This window comes from Lontra canadensis, unplaced genomic scaffold (assembly GCF_010015895.1).
Source record: "Lontra canadensis isolate GAN:19392208 unplaced genomic scaffold, GSC_riverotter_1.0 scaffold13, whole genome shotgun sequence".
Lineage (NCBI taxonomy): Eukaryota > Metazoa > Chordata > Mammalia > Carnivora > Mustelidae > Lontra > Lontra canadensis.
This window is the reverse complement of record NW_022631007.1, coordinates 14,156,721-14,183,469: the sequence shown is the minus strand read 5'-3', so window position 1 is coordinate 14,183,469 and position 26,749 is coordinate 14,156,721. Positions and strand designations below refer to the sequence as shown.

At 50.7% G+C, this 26,749-nt stretch overlaps 1 protein-coding gene across 8 annotated transcripts in view; it reads right to left on the bottom strand.

The window, feature by feature from the left end:
- AGAP1 (ArfGAP with GTPase domain, ankyrin repeat and PH domain 1) overlaps positions 1–26,749 on the bottom strand; it is a 505,060-nt gene that overhangs the window by 278,916 nt on the left and 199,395 nt on the right. For all 8 annotated transcript variants that reach the window (XM_032857552.1, XM_032857553.1, XM_032857555.1 and 5 more), the window contains 2 exons: positions 25,035–25,176; positions 19,980–20,114 (listed from right to left, as the gene is read on the bottom strand). In XM_032857552.1, the coding sequence (XP_032713443.1) occupies positions 19,980–20,114; positions 25,035–25,176 (277 nt within the window). The remainder of the gene's footprint in view (positions 1–19,979; positions 20,115–25,034; positions 25,177–26,749) is intronic.

The window sequence follows — 26,749 nt, the reverse complement described above, 5'->3', positions numbered from 1 at the left end:
AGAGGCTGAGGAACCACCAGCTCAGGGCACAGTGGAGCTGGAGGAGGACACTGGGGAGCGTCCCGTCTGAAACAGCGGCTTCTGTGTGTCCCCAAAGATGGGAGCAAGGGTATCTGCTGATGAAGAAGAGGGGGCTGGGGGCTCAAGGGTGGGCAGAACTCTCACAGCAGTGTTTCTGGATTGTTCCACATCTGCCTTCTCCCATGTGAAGAGCTCAGGAAATCTGTCTTCACTTCCTTGTTTCTCTGCAGGGTCCGGGCCATCCTCCCCTCCCAGAGAGCAGCTCACCATCACAACCAGTCACAGCCAGGCATGGAGACCACCGTAGGAGGCGCCAGCAACTTGCCTAGGCCTCTGAGCAGGAAATAGTCATTATCTGAGTGCTGATCTAGGCCACAGAGAGACTGGGAGTAGGATGGCCTGCCTGGATTTAGAATGTGGGTTGGAAGCAAGACCACCACCGCCATGGGGTTTACAAACCAGCCCCCCTGTTAGTCTCCTTCTTCACCAAATCATATCTGTGCAGAAGTCATCATATGCCAAACATTGTGACCCAGATTTCGAAACAGATCCACTCCCTGCTCCTGCAGAGCTTATGAAAGTGAAATTAGCTCTAAGGAGAATCTCGAGTCCAGTACGTGCTCAAAACAAAACGAAACCCAGTCTCCTGAGAGTCCAGAGCCCCGTGTTCATACTTTTCCAAGTAACTCAGAAAACACCGTAGGAGAACCTTTAAGGACCAGAGTTAGCAGACGCACGCAGCAATCCCAGGCACTGGGAAACCTGAAAGCCTGAAGAGAATCGAGAGGCGGTCTTCAAATTGAGTCGTATGTCTGTATGACAGGGAAGGACAAACAGCACCTCCTTAAAGAAAATTAATATCCCAAATTCCTAAAATTCATTTCTAAAAGTATTCTGTCTTTGAGATACTTCCAGGAGACTAATTTCTTGATTCATCACACCAATGTACAATTTCGGCCCAAACCATGGCTCACCCATCATCCCAGGTCCCCAGGGAAATCCGGGATGCACCACGTGCAGCCAGTGGGTTGGAGATCTGGCTGGAGCAGACAGCCTTGAACTCTTGCTCTTAGAAAGCAGGGTGACAAAGCCCTGCTGGCTCGGGAACTAGGAAGTACTTGCCCCTTGGAGGACGGAGGAACCCCGGTGCTGGTGGCAGATGGAGGACAGCCTTCCTGAACTTTCCACGGTGGCTTATCCTGTCCTGAAGATGCTGCTTTTCTTGTTTCAGAGTAAAGAACGTCATGACACCCATGGTTTTTAAAGAATGGTCTTTACTCTTCTCCCAGTAAAACTGTATCTTTGTTGGTTTAAAATGCACTCATGACTGTTAATGTCAGTCATCAGAACACCAAGCGAAGGGGACATGGATGCCAGTCTCCTCCCACTGAGGGTGACCGGGCAGCCCCATGCCTGGTGGCGGAGGAGGACGACTGGGGCACGGGTATCTGCGTGTGGGCTCCCGCACCCCGCTGACCTCCCTCGTTTGTCCCACAAGGCTACTGGCAGAGGACACAGCCTCCTCTGCCACCCCCTGCAGCACTAACATAGGACCATCGCATCCCCACTGCCTGAACCTCCCCTCCGCCTTTCCCAGAATTAAATTTAATTCCTTTAATGAAAGGAATCCTTTCCATGAGAAAACCAGTCGGGCTCTCGAAAGCTCTGTGTCTTCCCACACGTGAACCGTGGCCTCCTCCGGGTGCTGGTGGCTTTGCTCCCAGGGCCCAAGGACCAGCTGGGAGACACGAGGAAGGGGCGCAAAGGACTGTCTCACGGCTCTGTCACCTCCTAGGTTTCTCTCCCGCGGCACCCACATCTCACACGTCTTGTTTTTCCACAGGATGAAAAATGGTTATAATTACTTTCGAGCTACACCTGTTTTCTACGGTGAAACTTCACTGAAAACACCAGCAGAAGCGCACGACTGGAATGAAAGCACCGCCACAAAGATAAAGGCGGCCACTGCAGCGAATGGAACTGGGAGCAGCCTAGCAGCTACTTTAATTACTGCATTTAAAGCGGCTCTACCTCAGAGCAGTGGCATTATTTCCACTTTCAATGCTTCGTTTCTCAGTACCCGGTGGCTCCACCATCAGTGGCTCTCAGGCTGCACACCTCACGGCTCTGGGTTGGGTTCCTATGTTCCCACTGGCCTATGTGTCGTGCGCGGACTGGGTGCGGGCGTTGGAGCAACACGGGGCTGGGCGGGGGGCGCCCACCCCGCACACGCTGCCCCTGTCTGCAGCACTACTCACCCTGGACCGGCCTGTCCCCATCTCCGCAAGCACCCCGGCCCTCTCCCCGGTGGTGGTGGCGGCGGGCGGGGGGAGGGAGGGATGGGGTAACACCACAGACTCTCAGGATGGCATTTCTGTTCTATGGGTTTTTCAGGCGTGGGTTCCTCATTAGACACATGCCATATTCTGCAGGGGGTGGGAGGGACACACGTGCGTAGTATCTCCAGAAAAGCTAGCTAATCTTTGAATTTTCTTCTTGAGACTTAACGCAGGAAGTTCACGGACCTGGATACTTCATGGCAAGGTCATCTATCAGCGTGAGCCAAACTAAGGACATCAGGTTTTGCTCAAGGACTAACAGGTTAACTAGTCTGTCAATGCTGCTTATTTTTGCAAAAAGCCCCCAGAAACAGAGCTTGCTGGAACTGACCAGCAGGTGAAATAAATATTTATCTTCAAGCAGGGAAAAAAAACACCTCTCTGCAGCATTTTGGTAATATTTCCAGGACATTTCGGGGGGGGGGGTGCAGGTACAAGAAAAGAAACCAGGGTCAGTACTCATTTAGTACCCGGCCATCTCAGGGAATGGCACTGGGGAGAACAGGATTCGCCATCCACTTCACAGGTCCTGGGGAGCGGTTCCGAATGTGGCAGTCAGGCTGGAGTCAATACCGAGTTAACCTGCTTCCAGAACACGAGGGGGAAAGCTGGTTACAAACAGTGCTTTCTGTCCTACCTCCGCCCTCGGTGCGGAGCTGACCGAGGGCGGCTTCTGCCCGTCTGCTCCCGGCTCCTCCTTCAGTCTATGCCAAGCGGAATGGATCTCCCGATGGACAGGCTTCTGCTCAGAATCATGCCACCTTTCCAGGCCTTCCGCTACTTTATGACAGGCTGGCATTTTCTTTCCAAGTCCTTGAAGCAAGGGACAGCTGTATTTCGGTTATTATGGGCATCCCTAGAAGAAGTGAAAGGGGGAAGGCATCCCGATTTCACAGCGGGGAAAACTGAGGAAGCGAGCTGCTGACCTGTCATGCAAGCTAAGCTCCAGATGGAGCCCGGCTCTGCCGCTGCCCTTACCTTTGTCCACGGGCACCCGGGGTGATAGCCTCTTGGGGACTGACTCAGCAATAAAGGAGATTTCGTTCCCATGTCCGCTGACTTCACGTGCCTCGGGGCAGGCAGCTACTCCTACTCCTACTCGTAATAGCTGTCTCTCCAGAATTAAAATAGGAAGTTCGTTAAGAGGAAATGAAGTTTCTCAGTGAGTCATGTGCTTAGCAATGGCTCAGCTTGTCTTGTCACTGGCAAAGTTACAAGAAACATGTGGGCCTTGGGATGGTCACTGACTTCAACTACCTTCTCCATACAACAGCTAAATAATCCCACTTGGGCTTCGTGGTTTGTCTTTGACACCTTGGATACGGGCTTCATCTCCCCTGGCCCTGGTTTTGAAACCGGGAAGGCCGAATGATAAAATACAGAACAGAGTAGAGCTCAAATGGGAACGTGTTCTGACTCTAAGACTCATATGCGGATGTTTTCCTAATGGTCCACAGAGCCTGCCACGCCAGCTGCACTAATTTAAACATGTTTTTTCTGATCTGAAAAGGCTAGCTGGGGCAGAGTCTCGGACTAGGCACTGGGGAGGCTGCTGGACAGCATACGGCTGGTCCTGGCTCTAGCTGGTCGGTGCCAGATAGACCCGGGCTCCGGACAGGAGTCTGGTATCATGCGGCGAGCAGGCTGATGGACACACCGTACTCAGCAAACACCTGCCGTGGGGCTTAGCCTGACCCCCGCTTCTTGCTGCTGCATGGCAGAAACCCCACAGTTTCTTGCCCCTTAATTACATCTCCCATGTCACCGACATGAGTCTGGAGCCGCTGCCAAGGGACGTGGCGGCCTGGGACCAGGTCTCGGTGAAGGGCATCACGGAGAGGCTGCACAGAGAAGAAACCCAGGGAACAGCAGGTGCCCTGAGTCATGAAATGAAAATGGGTGGGTCCAGAGTCACAGGATGAAAGGGTGCATGTTGAGTCCAGGCCACCAGGTGAAGGCAGCATGGGAACTGAACTTGGCCTCTGGATTCAGGAAGAAAGGTCACTGAAGAGCATGGCGAGATGGGAGGGTTGAGTGGCGTGAGGAGTGGGGAGCAGGAACCACAGAGACCCCTGGCCACACGAGGGGTGACAGACCCAGATGAGGGTACTGGGGCTGCAGTAAACAGCCAGCGGGTGGGCTGCCCACGTCCCTGGCCTGAGCTCCCTGGGGCGGGGACCAGATGCGGGCTCTCACCCCACCACCCTGTTGTCAGTGAGCACGCAGCCATCTGCTCCCCTGGCTCGAGGGCAGCTGCCTTGAAAAGCTGCTCATGTGGTCCTGGGACTGTGGTCACCCAGGCTTCGGTCACAGGGCCGGCCCGTGGGCTCCTGGTGATGCACCTGCTACAGGTGTGCACAGGTACAGCTGGGGGGGTTCAGCTCCTGGAGCCCAGGGCAGCCATGTGGCCCCTCAAGCCCACACCTTGGGCAGAACTGAGATGCATTTCTCCCCCTGAGCTTTCACCTGTTCCTTCCCGGGTCACCTTGCCTCCTTCCATGTGTGGTAGCTTCAGGGAGCTGCTGGAGCCCGGTCCCACAGGCTGGAGGAGACATTCTGGCCCGGGGCTGGGGACCAAGTCCAGACCTGGATCGCCGGCTGAAATCGAGGTGCTGGCAAGGCTGTGCTCCCTCCAGACGCTTGAGGCAAGAACCTACTGCCGCCTCACCCGGTTTCTGGGGGCCAGGGCACCCCAATCCTCACGTCTCCACCTTCACAGGGTGCTCTCTCTGTAGGCGGCCACATCTCTGCCTCCCTCCTGCAAGGCCCAGCCCAGTAATCCAGGGCCACTCCCTCATCGGAAGACCCTTAACCACATCTGCAAGTCCTTGGTTCTTGCTTCAGGACCGTTCGCAGGCTCCAGGGATGAGGCTGTGCTAGTAGCGAGGGGGCGGGGGGATGCACGGCTTATCCAGCCCCCCACACCACTTCAGGCCACGGCTCCAACACAAATATCCTCACACTGACGACCTACCAAAGCTGTTTTTTTAAACCAAATCTACCAGCTTTTCTAAGTAGTTTTAATATAAATCTGAAATGATTCTGAGCGTTTTAAGATTTGCCCTTCAATTTAAGCCTCAATTTTATTTTTTTAAATCTTGTATTTTAAAGGACTTTATATTTGGACAAATGAATACATGAAATTTAGAAATGGATCTTTACAGAATCTGGCCTAGTTCTGTTCATCTGCCAGAAAAGGGCGTGGGGCAAAAAGGGCCTATCTGGTCCGTTGTAAATTTTGTCTAATATACATTTTTAATGGTATCAATTCTTTCTTTCCCATGAGGAATCTACACCAAAGAGATGGATCCCCGAGGTCTTCAGGCCAGTGACTTCTGGTGGTCAAGTCTACCCAGAGCCGGCCTGTAGCCCCCAGGTCACTGGTGCCGAGGGATAGGAGAGGTGGCCCGTGCACATGGCGGGGAGAGGCAGAGGCCTACCCAGGAGTGTGTCCCCGTGCACCAGGGGCTCTGGTTGGGAAGGTCCCAGCAGACTACACCCGATCCAAAAGGTACAAATCTAAGATGCTCTCAGCAGGAAGTGGGCATTTCTGCCACCCCACAGGCACTCAAGGGTTACTTACAGAACAGATCTGGGGAAGGGGAGTCTCGGGACCAGCCTTCCGGCTCTGGGACTGGTAAATCCAGGCTAGCACATGCAAGTTTCCAAAAGGAATGCAGTGAGGTCATAAAAACGCAGGCTTTAGAGGAAATGAAATAACACAGTAACTATTCTTAGGTCTTTTTAAAACAGGCCATTTGAAAGGACATAGAATAAAGTCCCAATTCCATTTGAAAAGTATTGAAAGTCGATTCAACATTCAATAAAACGTTTATTCCCAGGCAGCAGGATCACAGTTGATTTTAATTGGCTCCTTTATGGTTTTCTGTATTTCTTAAAAGATTTTATTTATTTTAAAGAAAAAAAGAAAGCACGCTCATGTGTGTGCGAGTGGAGGGAGGGGCAGAGGGAGAGAGGAACCCGGGCAGACTCCCCACTGAGCGCGCAGAGCCCAACGCGGGGCTCCATCTCAGGACCCTGAGATCACACATGACCCAAGCTAAAATCAAGAGTCGGACACTTAACCCATTGTGCCACCCAGGCACCCTAGTTTTCTGTTATTTTTATAAACAGGTGTTATTCTGATGAGAAAAACTAAACACCTTTAAGTACACGTAAATAGATAATGTATAAAATAAACATCAATGTGTATTTTAACAGAAACAGACACGAAACATAATTCTGAAAAGCAAAATCCATGCCGGATGTGATGCTATTTTAGCGGCTGAGGGCAATGCCCTCCTGCCTCTCAGGGCTGGTTCCCTGCCGCGGCAAACAAGCTCCCTCCCCACCTCCGTCCCTGACCAGCTCAGGAAGCCTGGGAACAGACCTTCTGCTTGGGCTTCTGCACCATCACCTGACCCGGGGAGCAGGGGCACATGGAGCTGCCCGTATTCATCTGATCGGTCTTTTTCAACTGTCCCTCCCTCCAGAGCCATTGGATTTTACAGCAGTCATGTTCACTGTGTATTACGCTGAAAGATTTCCTTTACATATCAGTTCATTTCAAGGGCTTCCTAATTGTTTCCATGCTGCACAGGCTCGTGAGCTGGGAGAACTACCTGCTTGCGTTTCTTTAATCACCATTTGGGAACACAGCCTGTCTAGGAGAAAGCACAAAACAAACGCATGGAGCCCCCCCCGACTCTCCCCCTAACACCAACCCTAAGGGACCAGCAGGAGCAGCCCAAGGGGCCTGGGGAAGGGGAATGCCCAGCAACAGACCCATCACCAGCAAGTTCTGATTTCCTGGGAATTTTCCCTCACCCTTCTGGCTGACTAGATTCCTGGGGCTATGTGCTGAGGTCTGTGATCAGGGACATATTTAGGAGAGCAATGGTTTTCAAACTGGACTGCAGGAGCAGGCTTTCCCTGTTCTTAAAAAAAGAAAAATCCATCCTGCAGCCCTGGTGAGTAAGGGCTCCCCCACAGCGGTAGTCAGCCGCCTCACTTCGGCCCTGGGCTCCCTTCCCGAGGGTCCGGAGCACCCACCGCCGTGGAAGGGCTGAATGCAGACTCCACTAAGCGCAGCAGAAGCACCCAGAACCCGGGCCACTGCTCCACCTACGTGTGCCCCCAGCGTTCGCATCTTCAGGGGCTGGGCAAACACCTTTCTCACAGTCTGTGAGAGCCACCCCCCGGCGGCGGACGCTGCTCTTCACCCGATGGAATCGCCCCGTGCGCCTCAGTCCTCTCGGTGCTCAAGGGGTTCTGCCCGCGCTGACACCATTCCCAGGGCTGGAAACTGGAACGCTCCTGAACTAGATGTTACTTCCTTGCTGATTCTGAATGCTCCAGCTGTACGTAATCCGAAAAAAGAAACCATCTGTACGGAAAGACTGTGACCTGACAGGTTCCTCACCTGAGACACCAGAAGTGGAGTAAGGCCCCCTAGCCACATCAAGAAACTGAAAATGTCATGATCTGAGGCTCAGTCAGTGGCGCATGTGACTCTCGATTTCAGGGGTGTAAGTTTCAGCCCCGTTTTAGGTGTAGAAATTACTTAAAATCTTAAAAAAAGTCATGATCTGAAATGTTGTAATTTCTACTGGAATTTATGTAGTGGGAGAAAATAAAGGGTAAAAGCAAAAAATAAATCAATGGAAAACAGTAGAAAAGCCCTCAACCTTAGGAAAACAGAGGAGGAGAAAAAAAACCCCAAGCTCCAACAACGGGACTCTTTTCTCTACGTGCCCCTAGCTCAGTGCTGGGAGCCCGGAGACGCCGCAGGTGCGAGCCTTCTGAAGGGTCCTCTGCACCTTCGCCTCCGCACCCTCTACAGGGCAGCACTCCCAGGGCCACGGCTCGCCTCTATAAGAATTCTACATTTCCTCAAACTGATCAACTCCCTGCCCTCTTCCCAGGGGCATCAGCCTGATTTCACCACTGACCTCCACATCAACACCAGACTACAGGAAGAACCCTCAGTGTCCCTGCAGGGAGAGGCAAAGGCCAGGCAGAGAGGCTGATGGCAGAGGCTCCGCCCCAGCGCTGAATGGCCACCTGCTCAGCCCCGGCGTCGGAGACACCCTGGCTGTCATCAGGCCAGCAAAACTTGGTGAATTCTATGAAAAGAGTATGATGTACTAAATAATAAGTCTGTTTATTACCATATGCTAGCTTAAAAAAGCATATCTTTTGTCACTTTTTCTTTGAATCTTATCTAAAGTTACACACAAGGCAAAAAGCAAGAAGGGATGTGAGTCCCTGTAACCACAGAATGTATCATTTCATCTTTATTTTGTCCTCCTCCCCATGCCCATGAATGAAACTTTACTTCTGTGTTCTTGTAGTGCTGATCCAGTAACTTCGGCGCTTTATGGAGTGTATCTTATTACAGGTCTAAATGATCTCTTAAACCACTATGTTAGTTTTATTATGTCTGTATTCTCCACAGTGACAGCAAAAGGGAAAAATACGCTGGCCAGAATCACCCTCACACGCTCTTTTGATGCCCCCTAGTGGCTTCCCACTAAATTACAAAACCAAGTGGTTGAAAGCAAACGTTTCCTTTATGCCATATTTCCGCTGAATCTCAGAGACGTTGTTAGAGAGCCAACATTCCAACACCCACATATTCTACTCCTGGAAGAAGTGCGCAGTTGAGCGTTTAGCCCACAGGTGCGCAGATGAGCGTTTAGCCCACAGCTAATCAGAAATAATTCACATGTTGAATACAGCGTCACATTTAACCCCAAACCCCTCAGTGGCGGCCTGGCTTAATTTTATTAAGAGAATTCTAATTTAAAGGAGCATTTTCACTCACTACTGGATTTTAAAATGCAGTCCATGGCTTTCAACATTTCCAGACAAAGGTACGACCGTGCAGCTCCTGCTTTGTGACTAAGGGTGCTCTCTGGCGGGCTGGCCTGGGCTGGAAAACAAACCCCGAGCTAGCCGGGGTCTCACACCCTTCCAGACTGGACATTCCACAAGTCTGTAGTTCAGGCGAGAAAGGAAATTAAATGCAAGAGACACCCCGGTGTGTCATTTAATAGAGATCTTTGTGCGGGAACGGGAGTTAACTTCCTAGCATCCGAGTGACTGCAACACCGCTGTTCTTATGGTTTACGCACAAAGTAAAATGGGAGGAAGCTTCCTGAAATTCCAAAAATCACCTACAGAAATGCTTGTTGAACTGCGGCTGCTCAGGCAGCTCGGCGGAGGGAGATGAACCACAGCGCCCCCTGCAGGCGCATCGCGCACAAGGGAGCGGCACCTCCCAGCCGGGGGAAGGGACGCCGGGGGAAGGGACGCCGGGGTGCTGTCCACCCAGCGCTGCTCGCGGCACCAGGTCTGATCGTGCAGCAGCCAGCCAGACGTCCCCCACCGAACTCTTTTCCAGCTCTCTTTTCTTTTAGACAGGACTACCCCCCCACCACCCGGGGCTGTGGCTGAACGCAGCCTGGAAAAACGTGGCCACCACGCCGTTACTGACGCTGGGGCCCCGCCTTCCTGGGCGAGACCCTTGTGCCTGAGAGCCCACTCAGGACATGCGGGTGGGAGTGGAGGGGGGAGAATGCACGCCTGTGCTTTAGGTCTTTGATTTTTAGAGACTTTGTGTGCTTCCTAGATTTTGACAGTCCAAACAGGAAATAAATGCAATAGGATTTTTACATCCACCAAAGGGGTGACGTGCGTTGAGCGTCGGGACCCCACTGCAGAGGGACAGTCCCCAGCCGCAGCAGAGGCCCCATGACCAGGGCAGGGGGTGGGGCGGGAAGCGGGGCACAGCCCCTCTCTGGAACTGCTTCTGTTTCCAGAGTCCCTTGAGCCCTCTAGAGCACTGACATGACCTGGAGCTCTGGGAAGGTCCAAACGCCAGGAGCCACTGCTTCCCACCCACTGCAGGGGTCTGCCACAAGGCAGCATGCTGGTGGCACCATGGGTCAGAAGGGATGGATGAAGTGCAAGAAAACCCCACTTCAAGGTCATGGCTACACACGGAACTGGGGAGGTCTCTGGGCCGTTGCCCTATGGCGAGCTGGGGTGTTCCAGCTGTGCAGAACCTACCAGAAGCACCAAGGCCACATCTGCAAGAGCAGCAAGGCCCACCTGCTCCCATGTGCCACCCAACACGCCAGACCCTGGCCCACCCAAGGCAGTGACTGCCATCTCTTAACAAAATGCCTGACTACGGACGATGAGCTTATTTTTATATTAACAGGTAGAAAATAATACTTGAGACAAATTTAAGAATTATGATTATTTTCTCTTTATACATGATGAAAGTTTTTAAACTGAAAATATCCACTGTGACCATGGTACAGAAAAAGGACACCCACTGGAGAACTGAGGGCAGGAATGACCCCAAAGAATGCCTACAGGTCGAGGACCAAAATCCGTGAGGCCACGCGGGCCATGGAGCCTGCAATCTCCCCTCCAGGGCTGTATCCTGAAGAAAGAATAAAGGATGGAGACAAATATTTAGGTAAAGAGCCATCCACTCGGGCACTGATCCTAAAACAAACACATAACTGGGGGGGATCCCCTCAATGTCTAACAGAGGATTGGGCCAAAAAAGTATTTCTAGTCACTCAAGGGAACGCAATGCAAAAATGAGGAAATACATAGTAGAGAAAGTACTGATGTGAAAAACGGTTGTGCCATGTCACAAGGGCGGATAATGGACACAGCCACACAGCCCACACCTTAACGGTAACAGCCAGTAGGGGGTGGTGTGATGGGTGGTTTCTACCTCCGTATTTCATATCCATCCTTTAAAAGTCATCTCTTTAGGGGCGCCTGGCTGGCTCCGTTGGTTAGGTGTCCAACTCCTGGTTTCAGCTCAGGTTGTGATCTCAGGGTCCTGGGATCGAGCCCTGCATCAGGCTCTGTACTCAGAAGGGACTCTGCTTGGGATTCTCTTTCCCTCTCTCTCCGCCCTTCCCCCCCCCAGGCGTGCTCTCTCTCTCAAATTAGTAACCTTCTTTACTTCTTTAAACTTCTTTAAAGTAAACTTCTTTAGCCTATCTCACACAATCCCATTTCGTCATCAGCAGTTTCTAAAGGCTCTTTTTCTTTAGACAAACAAGTGTGCGATCCACACCCCTCACAGCCACCTTCTCCCTAAATCAGGGAGGATCCATCCAGCCGTCCTGGGGCTCATCTTCTCTTCAGAGAACTTGCAGTGACTCTGCTCTAACCCTATAACCCTACAAGCCGACACCAGATCTCAGAGCCTGTCTCCAGGGACGCCCAGTGTCTGCTCCAAGCTGTATCCCCACGTGCTCCTGGCCAGCCCCCCACTGCTGAGCAGTGCTCAAAAACATCAGTGTCCATAGGGGAAAGCTATGCTTTCTGGTGTTAAGGACTTTCACGACTTCCCTCCTTGGAGGGTTATTCTTCCTTGTCTCTCACGAACTGAACTTAATGGTGCTGCTAACCTCCGTCAATGGCAGACAGTTCTCGGTGAGGGGGAGGCCATAAGAATCTGGCTATGTCTGTATTCTCTAGGGGGAAAATGTTATAAACAGAAGACTTCAAACTGGGTTGAAAACAACAGCCATGAACTGGAACAATTTCTGACTATCCTATTTAAGGAATATTTTCATATTGTGTTGATCAGAGGCTGGGGAGGGTTAAGTAGGTCAAAAAGTACATCACCATTTAATCATTTTAAAAACATTAGAAGAGCAGAATGGCGTGGCATTATGAACAGATTATGAACAAAAATAAGAGCCATTTGTATGCATTAATGATACATCAAGCTAATTCAAGCTGGCTCAAGTCATTAACAGAATCCTGGGGCAGGCCTGGCTACAATGCCACAGCGCAGGAAAGTATGAGCACACCGTCTTCTGTGTCACTGATAACATTAATTCTATGAGCAGAAGACAGGAGTCTTCACATGAAAATCAGAACAGGGCATAGTGTGTTTACTGATCTCATGTCGGTGGGGTGGGCGTTAGAGTAGCATCTACAGGAACAGGCCAGCCGTGGTGCCTGCCCACGGTCGCAGTAAGAGAAGCGCGGCAGGAAACCTTTCCGACGTGGGGTAAGAAACTTCCAGAGACGGTCACAGTCTCTCCTAACAGAACCGTCTACAAAACTGTGAAACAGAAGACTATTCATTGTCTCCTGTTGTTTGTGATAACAAGCAACCCTGGCATCAGGATTTTAAGATGACTTCTTTGGATGTTATTCTGGAAAGAGTCAAAAATGTCAGGGTCCTCTCTGCCCCACCAGAAACTAGTTTAAGAATTACCCAGTTTCACACCTGAATCTGAGTTGTCAGGGCCAGGAGCTGCAGTCTCAAAGTTTGAATCACACCCACCACTAAGATACCCCTAGCCGAATGCTTTCACCTGCGTCAGGGACGGTAAGCAGATCGGCTCACATCCAAAGGAGTTAGACCCTCATAAACGTCCAGCTTTGGGGGCCACTGAACAGTTCAATGGATGAGAGAGAAATTCTCAAAAGGGGAAATTTCTACACAGAGAGACTCCAAACAAGAAACAAACTGATTTCATGCTTGTGTCCAATTCATAATAATATCTTAAGACACTTGGATTATGTCAGGGTCATCACTTTCAACAAATTCTCACATGAATCCTGACAATGTTCATGTACAGTCTGGCTGTCAGTCCCACCTCAACACGTCCCCCATTTGTCAACTGTGCTTGAGAACACTGGGCAGCAGGGCGGCCACCAGAGGGCCGGCTCATCTGTAAGATGCTTTCAACTCCAACCAACTTTTTTTTTTCCTAAAAAATATCAACTCAAGAGGGTTTTTTGTTTTTCTTTTTGTTTTGGTTTTGGTTTTGAGCCTCTGGAAATATGGCTTACTATAGGTAATGCTGATATTTTAGCTTTGGTATTAATTCACTATTTCATTTTGTGATCTAACCCTGCTCATAGAGAAAGTTTCTCCGGTTTAAGAAGTTCACTGAGTTTAAAGATGCACACACAAAGGGCACCGACAACATCATGTTTTATAAAAACAACCAAGGTGAACCATGCGCGCACTCTCCCAGCTACACACAAACCAGGTGACAGGGCACAGAAAGACCTGCCCAGACCCCGGCCTTCTTGCTCCCCGCACGTACTCCCTCCCTCCCCACCCACGGGCTCAACCCAAAGTCTACTTAACATCAACACCGGATAGGTATCTTTTCAATTTAATGAGAGGCGACAAACAATGGGACAGACGTGGTTCTTTTGGAGGCAATGTGCAGATTCTAATTTCTGCGGGACCTGACCAGATTAGAAGCCGCCCGGTGGTGACAGCCACTGACACTGGTGTTTAATGACAACCGCGGAGTGGCTCACAAACCGGAGCCAAGCCCGTCTTACACGACTCACCAACAGCGGTCAAAGGAGCCTTTCTCCTACTTCTGCCACATGGAGGCAACTTGCCTGTGTCATCCTTGTTCTTAGAAGTTTTAAAATATTAACCAAATAAAGTGTAATTTAAGCATAATAAAGTCCGTTTGCCCCGTCATAACATGAACTACCCATCTGCCCATGAAATCTTGAATGTACAACCTTTCAGTGCAACGAGGAGGGGGGAGTGAGCACACGCCACGCCAAGGGTGGTGGGGTGTGGTGCATGGGGATGGTGACGGGCACAGGCATGTGGAGAAAAACGTGCACAGAAAGGACATGCAGGCTGGACGCTGGCTGTAAAGAGGGCCTATTAAGATCTACCATCGTCCATTAGAAACCCTTAAACTGTGACATAAATATTAGTCATTATTACAAATAATAAAAAATATACATATACATATGTACATACATAAAAAATATATACAAATGATAAAAAAATATAAATTGACAGATACTAAATGACTCCGTTGGTTATATCTATATCTATCTATCTATATATATATGAGGTGCCCAATGTACACATATATATGGATTGCTTTTCAATGCAGAAAATCTTATTTCTTAAAGAACTCCTTTGAAAAAAGAATCACACAAACATAAAAACAAACGACAGGCTCCAGTCTCCTCCCTAACACAAAAAAGAGAAAAACAGCAGCAACAAAACAAATGATAAAATAGGCCACCCCAACAATGAAAATTAAGCTGGTTCCGAGAAAGCACAGAAGAGGCCTAATTGTCGTATCCTTTAACAGCACAAACAAAGACCACGCCGTCAGCAAAACGGAAAGAACAGGGTGACGCAGAACTCGGGGCCAAAACCCCTGGAGACTGCTCCCCCTTAATGATGCTCTAACATAAGCAATTAGGTTGTACAAACCAGGCTCATTGAGACAGCTACTCTTGTGCGGGACGTGGCCGTAATTAGGACCAAGCAGCTGCGGAATTTAATGTGAAATGGGATGTTTTGTACATTAGGGTATCAATCCTTGCAAGAGAAGGACAGAAAGCAAACTGAGGCTCCCCCACGTACCACAGAGCCCTGGGGCACTCACGCAGCCTCTCCAGGCTCAGCCCTGACAGCACAGGGCATCCACGCGTGGGTGAGCCATCGCAGGTTGGGGGACACTAGGCACGGCTTCTATGCAGGTGCTTTCCAGAATGTGAACCACAGTACGCATGTAAAAGCTAGTATGGCCATGCTAAGAGGCTGCTGTGGATCCTCCTCGAACGGGCCCATACCGGCACTGCAGGACACTGCACCAGGAAGCCCAGACCGCAGCTACCAGTGCACACAACCCTGCTGAGGCGACCGGCCTGCCTCCCCACCTTCATGCACCTCAAACCGAATGGTTTCTTTTTAATGGAAGTAACGCAGAACATCTACCCTAGGGTGAGCGGTCTTCCCGGGAGATCACTCAACGACCCAGGTACTCTCAACAACACAGGACAGACCCAGCCGTCTCGGGGAGCGTCAGGGAGACAGACAGTGACATGTAATTGATTTACATCTTGCTTATACAGATCTTGACTGGGTCCGAACAATTACTGTCAGAGTGAAATGCTGCATACAGTTTTCCCACCATCCTATGAAAACAAGCTTAAGACAAGAAGTTAAAGCTTTACAGGGCAGCATGCTCTAATGTCTAATAGGGTGTTTTCAGTTCGGATTTAACAAGTGATGACAGTTTGAGAGTTTACATGTAAGAGTATTACATTCTGTAAAAAAACAGCTGGCGTCAGGATTCATAACAGGAATGACCTGTATATAGAACACTGCTGTTTTACAATACAAGTATTTATCTGCTCATTTTAGCAGAGGGAGGGAGGGCTAGAGAAAAAACTCATAAAGGAGCTTGGATAAGGGAAAATTAAATATTTTGTACCACCATCAGGTTTTACACATTCCACATGAAAGAGAAACCGCTTTTCTTTATATATCAGATATCTTTAAAACATCACACACCAGTCAGATAACGTAATATTTAAAAATTATAAAATATACCTCCCCAAACACTTAGGGGGTCTATTGGTTCTACTTCACAAAACGTCTTAATACACCAAAAACTGCTTCTACATCAAGCTGAGTTTGAAAAAGAGAACTGCACTATGACCCAAATCACTACGCTCCTCGCATACCCATTGTACAATCACTGCCATCAAAACAAAATAGGCCATAAATAGGGACACTCTGTGTAGGCTGAGAAATCTAAGTGTGTTTGGAAAGAGAGGAGAATTCATCATTTCCAGAACCCAACCTCAAGGAACTAAAACTCCAAATGTTCCCTCAGGAACATGGGGAGTCAGTGTCCCCTTTCTTCTCTCAAAATGGCACACATAAATGGTCCAAGGGGCCCTCCGACCACTTCCACACATGGCTCTTCACTGCCCTTCAGCACGGCTTGGTCTAGGGGAAGGATTTATTCCTGTCACTAAGTTATATTCATTTTAGGTTGTCCCTATCTCGGCTGAAACATCCCATCACCAACATGACCTGCCTTTCCCTACCCAGATACTCAACTGAAGTGGCAGGAAACGTGCTCACGGCAAGAGATTGTCCCACTTGGCTGGTTCCTTCAGAGAGCGAGAGGACCTTCTCTTGAATAAAAATCTTAGCACCAGACAAACAATATCTGCAGAGAGTGAACATCATTTTTCTGTAATCCTGGCCTTCAGGAATCCAGGCCAAGAGAACAAATAACCAGGGACTTCTGAAAAATTTCATGCCAAGCACGGACATCACCGTTATAATGTTAAAACTACAAAAGCCTGAAGCTAATCTTGTAGACACGGCCGACGGTGACCAGAGCTGCACAGAATTGGACAGATGGAAAGACACGGCAGGTGGGGGGCCATACGCAGCCCTGGCTGCCTCAATCCCCTGGTCCAGCCTGTGAGGCCCGGAGCTCCCTGCAGGGCTCTTCTGCGAATCCAGACAGAGAGACAGACAGACAGACAGACAGACGGGTAACCACGCCCATGTGAGGCCCGGTAGCCCAGATGCGGGAGAACTGGGGAGTATGTGATTTCTCAGCAGGTGAATCTTATTTACAGGAACCCCCTCATGGAGGCCAGACATTCTGCTCCACAAGCCACACAGACTTAGCTAGGAGCAGGATCAACGATGATCCAGCATCACTGTGAGCAAGGCAGCCCGGTCCTTCACAACCTGCCCTCCAACCTTGGGGAAGGGGCAAGCTTCCATCTCTGGGCACTAGCCCTCCACTTTGCCGAGGGAGGGGCCCTCCCTCTGTACCATCCCCTCTTCTCGACCCCGAACCAGAGACTCGGTGTGAGCAAGGCTGCTGCTTGGGTGAGGGCATCCACCTGCTGAACGGCCTCTGGACACCCCCGGGGCTGACGGAGACCCTGTGTCCTGGACTCCTTCCTAAGAGCCGTGTGAGAACTACACCCTGGAGAGAAAAGTAGGCATTCTCTTTCTCCATTAATTTCACAATTTGTCTTCATTTTCAGGATACTAAGAACTCCGAGTTAAAGAAGCAAAGACTATAGTCCCTGGCATCTTAAAAAATAAACTCAGGGAGCCAGTCGACCACTAAGTCTGGTGGGCGGGGGCAGGGGCAAGAGCGGGGGCATCTGGCTGGTCTAAGAGCCAGGCCTGTGTCCTCCTTTCAGGAGTAAGTTAAATGTTACGTAGAAACCACATGCTCGTTCTTTCTCTTTCTATGATGCGAAGATACAAAAAGCACATAAATAAAAGCAAGTCCTAAGGCGTAAAGGAAGCCGGAAAAGTCCACCGAGAAATCTGAATGGCCTGAGTCTGAGTGGGTGGGGAGCCCGCTGTGCACCCTTGTCCAGGCTCCCCCAGGGGACCAGGCAGGACCCACATCACTGAGGCTTTAATGACAGAACGGTTAAGGCTCTGGGCTCCTGGTCCCAAGACAGGCATCCCATCCAGACCCGATGCCTCTGGTTAAGCTCCGTAATTTTTCTAAACCTTGATTTCTTTAAACTCTAAACATTATGAGGTTTCTTTTCTCCTTAAGGATTAAAATGGATTGTTACTGTTCATGGCTTTTAAATACTGAGCATAGTCCCCACTTGGTCAGCAACGACTTTTACCACAGATAAAACAATTACAGAGCTCATGATTTCACAAAAAGATATAATCCTCCTACAATACATGCAGAGTAAGCCCTAATTTTATTTTTAAAACTGATCTTCATATAAATAGAAATATTTTAAAGACAAAATCATAATAGTCACAGAAACCATAGTACCATGAGTATTATTTCCTTTTCTGACTCTGTACAGTTCAAATATTTAACAACGATGCATTATTTCTAAAATAAGAAGTAATAAAATGTATTGGAAATCTCCTGAGCCTGTGAAAACTCAGGTGCTTTGTCAAATCGCAGCAGGAGAAGCCCTGGGAGAGGATACAGTAATGCTGTTTGGAAAGGTCCTCCCTCTTCTCCCCTTGCTGGTGCTCCCCCTCACAGACAGCGGGGGCAGGGCAGGGAAGCACGGGACCTGGGCATCCCCTAGTGAGGACCAACTCTTACAATTATTACGTATGAGCTCATTTATTGATGAACAATTCATGTCTGCGATAAACGCACAGGTAAAGCAATCACTATGGAGAATCAGCTCATTCATGGGATAAAATTCCTAAAACCGCCAGCAGGGGCGGGCAAACTGCTGCAGAGGGCCAGAGAGGAGCTATTTCGGGCCTGGCGGGGTGATGTGCACAGGCCTCTGTGGCAACCAGAGCAGCCCACCCACGCGCCCCAGGGGACACAGACACAGGTGGTTGGCCAGCAGCAGCCCGTGCGCCCCAGCCTGGTGACCATCACCTGCGGTAACCCCACAAGGTTTGGGCTGCCTGCCCCACAGGGCGCCCCCTCCCCACCCCCGGAAACCCCTGAGCCTCCGCGCATGGCTCTTCACATAAGTACGGGCGCCCATGGGCCATCACAGGCTCCAGCAGGGAGGCGGATGGCGAGGGGAGGGGATGGGAGGGGGATGGCCAGGGGGCTTGTAAATGTGTGCCAAAAAGAGGAAGGCCCTCGTGCTGTTCCTCAGCGGGACGCCGCTGTTTCAGAACAGGCGCTGGGGAGGCAGGGAGGACCCAGAGGGCACACGGGCTGAGAAGGGGGGAGGACCGGTCACTGTGCAGGGAAAGAGGCTTCGAGCTGAGAACAGGACCAGCTCTTGTGGAAAAGGGAAGAAAATGCAAGGTTTGGAGAGGACCCAATCTATGAAATGTCCTAAAAATGGTCCAAGTATGGGATTTCTCCAATTCCATCTGAAAACTCATCTGGGCATTTAGAAGACGAGCATATATTGCCCGGTTTGGGGAGGTCGGAGATGCAGGCATGTAATTACTGCTTGCCCTGGCAGAAACATGTCTTTGTTGGGGTCTGGGCCAGCAAGACCGGGATGACCCACGGCTTGGGTGGTCTGCTCTGCCACCACAGAGGTCAGCCAGATGGGGGGCCAGGGGGACGGCCTGGCAGTGACTCCCCACAACTCCCCATGGACATCAGGACCCTCTGCAGGGAGTACTGTCCCTTCAGGCCTAGGGACTCGCCTTCCCCCAGACTTTCCGGACCCCTCCAGACCAGAGACCAGCCCTCCCTCCCAACACTTTCCTCCCTCCCACCACCTCCCCCACGTCTTCATCCATCCCCTCCCACTTCCCAGCCCGCCACTTTGATCTTGTACAAGACTGTCTCTGCCCCATAAAAGCCCCATGCTTCTCCAGGAGGGCTTCCAGGCTGCTGCCCGGCTGTTCTGGGGGCGGGTGATCACTAATGAATTCAGCAACAAAGAAACAATTCCTAAATTGTGGTGCTGGCTCTCAGCCATGAGTCTTAATGTGGGGGTGGTGTTGGGTTTTATGTTTGTTTGGGGTTTTTTTGGCTCAAACTTGACTCTCTTTTGGTTTATTCTCCCCAAAGCCTAACAGCAAATATTTCAGACTGTTTTTAGAGATGGGCTGGGGTTAAGAATGAGCAGCTATGGTGGAAAAGAAATGGCAAATGTGTACATGTGACCCATCACGTGCAGAAATAAGCATGGGCGGTGTCGCACCCCGTGCACAGAAAGTCCCATCACGAGCGTGCCACATAGGATTCCCTGTGGACCGCTGCATGCAGCTGAGCACCAACTCGGCACAGAGGGGCCCCCGGATTCACACCAAGGCCCGTGTGTCTGCCGACGGGACCCTGCGCCATGGGAAGGGGACCCGGCTGCGCCAGGAGCACTCACCATCCTGAAAGACCCGCTCCACGTTCAGCCCGTACGTGGCGCACGTCTCGTAGTAGGTACAGCGCTTCAGGTCGCTGGACAGCTTCCGCGCCCTGGCATCGTCGATGACCCGTGGGTTAGTGGAACTTATGGCATCTGGAACAGAGAGCAACACGATGACCGTAAGCATCCCCGCTTACTTCCTGCCACTTCAAGTCTCCAAGTAGCTCAAAACCTGCGCCCTGCTCCCAGGGAGGTAACATGTTTAAGAACCGGAGTTTTTAGAACCTGCTTTATCTTCCAGGTAATGATCTCAAACATTCCGCAGAGTCATCATTTGTAAACATGTGTTTCAGAGGACCCTGCTCCTGAAACAGAGACAAACAGATGCCCGGAAAGGAGTTGAGAGTTAAACGTGACTCTGGAGGAGAATACTTCAAAAAGGAGAAAAGAACGCCTACACTCCCTCTTGGCCGGTGGTGTCTGGTGCACACAGCACCCTGCTCGCTGCCTTCCAGCAGCGTCACTCTGCAGGTGTAAACACACACCTGTTCGGTCCGTGCCCACAGAGCTGCCCTCGGGCATCTGGTCCTGTTCCAGGCTCAGGGATGCCCAGTGATCGAGACAAAACTCGGCACTCCCACAGAGGGGCTACCAGGTTGGCCGGGGGAGAGGCAGAGAACAAGACAGGGATGTGAACAGCTGTGAATGCAGTGTGGCCGCAAGACCCGAGTCAGGCAGGCAGGACACTCGACAGTCAGTGGGTTCAGTGTGGATGTTCAGGGCAGCCCCACCTGCAGGAAGGAGGTAAAGGCCAAACAGCCACTACCTGGGGCGGGGCGGGGGGGAGCAGGGGGAGAGCCTGGGGCAGGGGGCAACCAAGCACCTGGTGTGTTTACGGGAGACCAAGACAGGAGTGGAAGTGAAGGGGCCGGTGGAGGGCCCCAAGCACTGGGCTGCGAACCACCTGAGGTCTTAACAGAGCCAGTCCTGGGTGTACCCATTTCCTGCAGGATCTGTACACGACGGGGACGTTTGAGTAGCAAACAGGTGTGGGGCAACTGCCACCAGTCCCCTAAACAAAGAAAAACCAGCCTTCCTTAGCTCAAGTGTCCAAGATGCCTTGACCCCATCCCATCATGCGTTCTCGTGCCTGGCACACACCAACAGAGAAAGGTCAAGATGTTAGGAGCAAGGTGTGAGACAACAGTCACTTTTCAGGGACTTTTTTGTCCTGTGACATTTTCTTCATAGGCTTGAGGCTCCTGCGCCACAGAAAATGCTAACAGCTCTTGAAACAAAGATCCACCGACAGGCTTTTCTCCACTAGTCAAAGGAAGAGCAGCAGCACAGCAGAAATCATGGAGGCGGCAACGACTTTTTAAATTGTGTTTGGGGTGCCTGGGTGAAGCCTCTGCTTTCGACTCAGGTCATGGTCTCAGGGTCCTGGGATTGAGTCCCGCATCGGGCTCTCTGCTCAGCAGGGAGTCTGCTTCCCCCCCTCTCTCTGCCTGCCTCTTTGCCTGCTTGTGATCTCTGTCTATCAAATAAATAAATAAGATCTTTAAAAATAAATAAATAAATAAATAAATAAATAAATCGTGTTTGCTCAGGACATGCATGTGACATTTAATTTTGTAAGTATGAAAAAGTGGCATCTTGAGGGAATAATTTATTCATTTTTCCCCCATTTTTCTCTTACTTCCTGTTTTATTTTTATCTCATGGGATATGCCTGACCTGACAGTTTCCCATAGAGAAATCAAGACTAACTCTGATTCAGGCTTCTTTCTCTGACAATGGCCTGTGCCACCTCAATAAATGTTCTAGAACACTCCCTGGTAAGGTCCCCTACAGGGATTTCTTCAAACACCACCCCATCCTGTCTTCTTGTCTTCCAGACTAATAAATCTGACCTGGATTTCACAACACTTAAGGAAAAGAAGTATTTTTTAAAGGTGCATGCATTTTTTTTTAAAGATTTTATTTATTTGACAGAGATCACAAGTAGGCAGAGAGGCAGGTAGAGAGAGCGAGGAAAGGAAGAAGGTTCCCTGCTGAGCAGAGAGCCCGATGCGGGGCTCGATCCCAGGACCCCAAGATCATGACCTGAGCCAAAGGCAGAGGCTTTAATCCACTGAGCCACCCAGGTGCCCCGGTGCATGCATCTTTTAAGAAAACGGTAGTTTTCAGGTCAGAATCTGTTATTTTTCAATGCTCTGGTGTAATGTGGAAAACACATGCCATGAGTCAATCCAGCTTATCCTGACCTGGGGTCCCCAACAGTCCCGCAGCCCACCTTCCTCAGCAAGAGGCCTGCCCCACTGTCTCATCTGGACTTCCCAGGGGCAGCAACACATCTTCTCCGTGGCCATGTTGTACCTGCACCACACATCAGTGAGGGCTATACCAGCCCCATCTCTCATTCCACCTGTAACCCTGCACCTGTTCACAGCTTGTGCCCCTCCCTTAAATTGGTATCATCTGCGGCCTTTAAAAAATAATGAGCTTAACAAACATCACGTAACTGCCTCATTCACAAGTATCCTGTCCACTTGCGGACCCTCGCACACCTCCCTGACTGTACCCGGAGAGAACACACAGTCTTGCAGAGACACTCCTCCTGCCCTTAGATAAGGCCTCCAACCCCAAACACCTAGCATGGGGGAAAGCTCAGGGTCCCCCATCTATGACCTGACCCACCTTCTACCTCCAGCATCCCATGAAGCCCACGCAAAAGTACCAGGCATACACAGGCTTCACAGAAAGCAAGGCTGCAAGCAGTGAACAAGTACCTAAGAGGAGAACTATCTAGAAGCCTACACTCACTCTACCCTCTTGCCACAGGGGTTTCTAGGGCACTCTGGAAATGAGAGGTCTGACCAAGAGGACCCCTCAGGTGAGGAACGTCCCTACTTGGTAACATGTCCTATTTATTTGGGATGGGGCAGTGGGGACGTATGAACAAAGCCCCTCAGACAAATGTGAACGTGAGGAGACTGCCAGCATCCAGCCTCCACCCAGGCTCCCTGGCTCAGGTGCTCACTCGTCTGAGGCCTTTCCACACAAATGCTGAGAAGACCAGCAGGAAGAAAAAGGGATGGGTTCTTCCCCTCGGGGACCACACTGGGGCTTCCCTGGAGTCTTATGGAGCCTTCCACAGGCTTCCTCTACAAACACATGGGCCATCCTGGGGGGAGGCATGGTTCTGCCTTCCCGCAGCTGTGGTAGGACACAGAGAGCAACGCTCATCTCCAGGGAAGGGAACAGAGAGGTGCGCTTCTGGAACCCTAGCCACAACCTAGTAAAGCTGTCTGTCGGGATCTAACAAAGAGAACGAAGTGACCGCTTGTAGTACATTCACGTGCCCGCGGGTGCTTCAGGAGCCTCATGGGAGCTCCTGCACTGCAGCCCAGCCAGAGTCCGGGCAGGGAGCAGTCTAGGTCACAGAGCCAGGATGCTCTGATGCCAGGGCGGGCCAGCCCCCAAACCCAGGACCAGACACTTCACCCTCTACTACCGAAACCACGGTTGTCTAAGACGACATGACCACAAGTGGATCACGTATCGCCTCCCTGCCCAGACCGAGGAAGTCCCTGAGCCCAGCACAGTGAGTCCACAGAAAAAAGGCCTTGTGAGTCAAAGACACAAAGCCCTGAACTCAGACAGCCGTGGGGGGACGGCTGCACCCAGTGTCTGACTTTGCTCAGAAATGCCCTGGGCTGGCCCGCAGGACTCGCTCCAGCCTCAGGGCAGCTCTCAGCAGACCTGCTGGAGATCCTGCCACCTACCACAAAACACAGAATTTTCAGGAGGCCCCATTCCAATAGGCCGTTTGGTGAATTAGAGCAAGAAGAACCCAGGACTTCCCCAGGTCCCGCCCTGGTTTCCCGGCGACCACTAGAGGGCGCCCTGGGCACAAAGAACCTCTTCCCCATCTGGTTGTAGGTGGAATCCACCTGGCACTAGCTCCCAGGCTTCAGTCCTGAGACCCCTGGCCATTACACGTTCCCTAAAAGAGGGCAGGGGTGCTCCCCACGACAACCTGACTCGAACATTTTGTATCTAGCACACGGAGATGATGCTTTCCGTGGATCCCATGCCACTTCTGTTCTCATGAGACACACCTGCCCATGCTGGGGCTGGTCCACACCGCTCCGTGGCAGGGCAGCTGCTTTCCCACCTGAGCTCCCTCTTGGCACACAAGACCCCATACCATGCACACAGCTGGCCGTCTGTCCCTGCTGCCACACAGCCAGTTTCTCGTTTAGAAAAGTCTCACATCAGGGCACAGAAAGGCAGACCCGATGTGGACGCTCTAAAGGAATTAACACACATAGCACATGAACAGCAACAACAACAAAATGAAGGCATAATCCAGTTTGTCTTGACATGATCATTTTTAAGTTACCCGTACTGCTGACAAAGCAGCTTTAGAGTCAACCTGCATCTGATTTTTAAAAATATTCTACGTGGCCTTAAGACCCAGATGGTGGACATCAGCCCATCAGTCAATCTGATCCAGAACAAGGACACTTCAGGGCTGTCACTTTGCAAGAGGTCAAGTGTTAAGTGGCCTAGCAGAAGACAAGAAATGCACTCTTACAGGTAATTCCAGACACTGAGGTACCTACCAGGTGAAAAATTACACAAAGATCATAACACATTAACAAAGAGAGCAAAATAAAACTCTACTGCGTATAAGAAATCAGTAGTATTTTAAAGATGTACCAAAAGTTAAAATCAAACGCTTTTAAATTGCTTGTCAACTATCTGACATACCCAAAGGAATGAAGAAATCCCATGACAGGAAGAGAAAATAGATTTGTTTTCTTGAGAGCACTTGGGAAGGATTTTGCTCTGAAGGTGCCGACCGAGTGATTTCTCCATAGAATCAAATCAGGAAATGGGACAATTTCAGTTTCCTGGATTCTCACAGAAAAAGCCTTCAGGAGGAAATTATTTCTTCTTTACACCATTTTCAAACTCCTCCACGCCAAAACCACAGGCCCTGAGTCCACTCACTATTCAACTGCCGGGGTCCTTCACCCCCAAGCTGCGCGCGGGCGGCACTCACCCTGGGTCCCCACCAGAACCAGAGGGATCTCGCTCGTGTTCCGATAGTTGGCCATCCGACTGTAGTAGTGGTAAACGGTCTGGAAGCTTATCTCATCCTCTAAGCTGAAGACAAATATCACAGCATCCACCCACATGGCAAACTAGGGAGAAAAGAGGGCAGAGAGAAGGGAAGCTGAGTGACAAGGCTGTCTGTCGGAGAGAAGGGTGGGGACGGCGTCTTCGGGAGGACAGGGTGCGTGGCAGGCAGTCCCCTCACACAGGCCAAGTCCAATGGATGCCTGACTTCGGCTGTAACACGTGGCTCTGGTGTTACTAACATCCTCCTTGTGACACATTTGGAAGTGGATCTTCGACCCCTTCCCATCCAGGCCACTCCGGACTCCCAGAAACACAACCTGCACATGCTTGCCCATGGGCACGTCTACCCTCTGCCCCCGATCTAGCCAGCCACAGTCCCACAAACACAAGGCAAACCCAGGCTCACAGAAGAACCTTCCCTACATTGGAAGACAGGTGCTGACAGTGACGCTGGAGCTTTGTTTCACACCAACTCCCTTCCGCAGGACCTCCAGGAGCCTGGCTGGACCCCTCTGAGATGGGGCGGGGAGGCCTCCTCTCCGGGCTCCCGTGGCGTCTCAGAAATCCTCTACCCAGGCTGTGGCCCACTCCTTCTCACAAGAAGAGGTCTTTCTACTGAAAATATCAGCTGCCACTAAATCCTTTTTTTTTTTTTTTAAAGTAATCTCTATACCCAACGTGGGGCTCGAACTCACAACCCCAAGATCAAGAGTCGTGTGTTCCACCAAATGAGTCAGCCAGGCACCTCTGCCAGTGAATTCTGAAAGCCCCCTGAGGATATGATAAACCATGGTTAGAGAAATACACCAAGCTAATCAACAAAATGAGCAAAAATCAGGGAAAAACATTAAAATCCCACAACAGCCTGACTCTTGCCATTTTGTTCCTGTTTTACCTGCATCCAGGTGAAGCCTCCATCACTTCTACTCGGGGCAAGTGACTACAGCCAGGCATGTACTGGCCCACTCAGTACTTAAACCACTCGTAAGGTTGGAGCCTAGTGAACGGGGGCCCTGGAGGCTCAGCCCCCCAGCGTCACATGGTTGCAACAGCAGAATCCAGAGCAGGCCAATTTGCCACCTAAGACCCTGCTCTTTCTACATGAAAATGAAAAATAATACTAATCCTGTTTACTTTCTCTGCGAAGCCACAGTTCCTAGGTAAGCTTTTACCGGCCTAGGCATCAGCTCTGATATATCTGGGGGAATTTTTTTGTGGGGTAAGCTCTGACTTGCAACAGAAAAATGATTCAGTTATAAGTGAAAATTCTACATAATAAAATTTAAGTAAAGACGAAGTCCAAATGATAACAGCAGAATTAAATGAGACCAGGATCTTGTTAAGAATGAATCCTGAGACAGGCCTGATGCTCCTGCAAAGGGCCCAGGACCCAGGGGACCAGGGGCTTCTCCTTTCCCCTTTCTCCACCTCAAGGTATGTTTTCCCTTTCTCTTCCGAGAAGTGCAGTGAAGCTTCCCCACACGCACGAGCACAAGCACCCAGGGAGCTCTCATGGTCCTCTACGACTGGAGCAAGGCTGTGTGAGCCCCCGTGCAGAGGAAAAGCAAGCCACATCCCACTCTCCCGTGGTCATAGCCGGGCTGCCCCAGCACCCAGCAGGTGGTGAGCACTCCA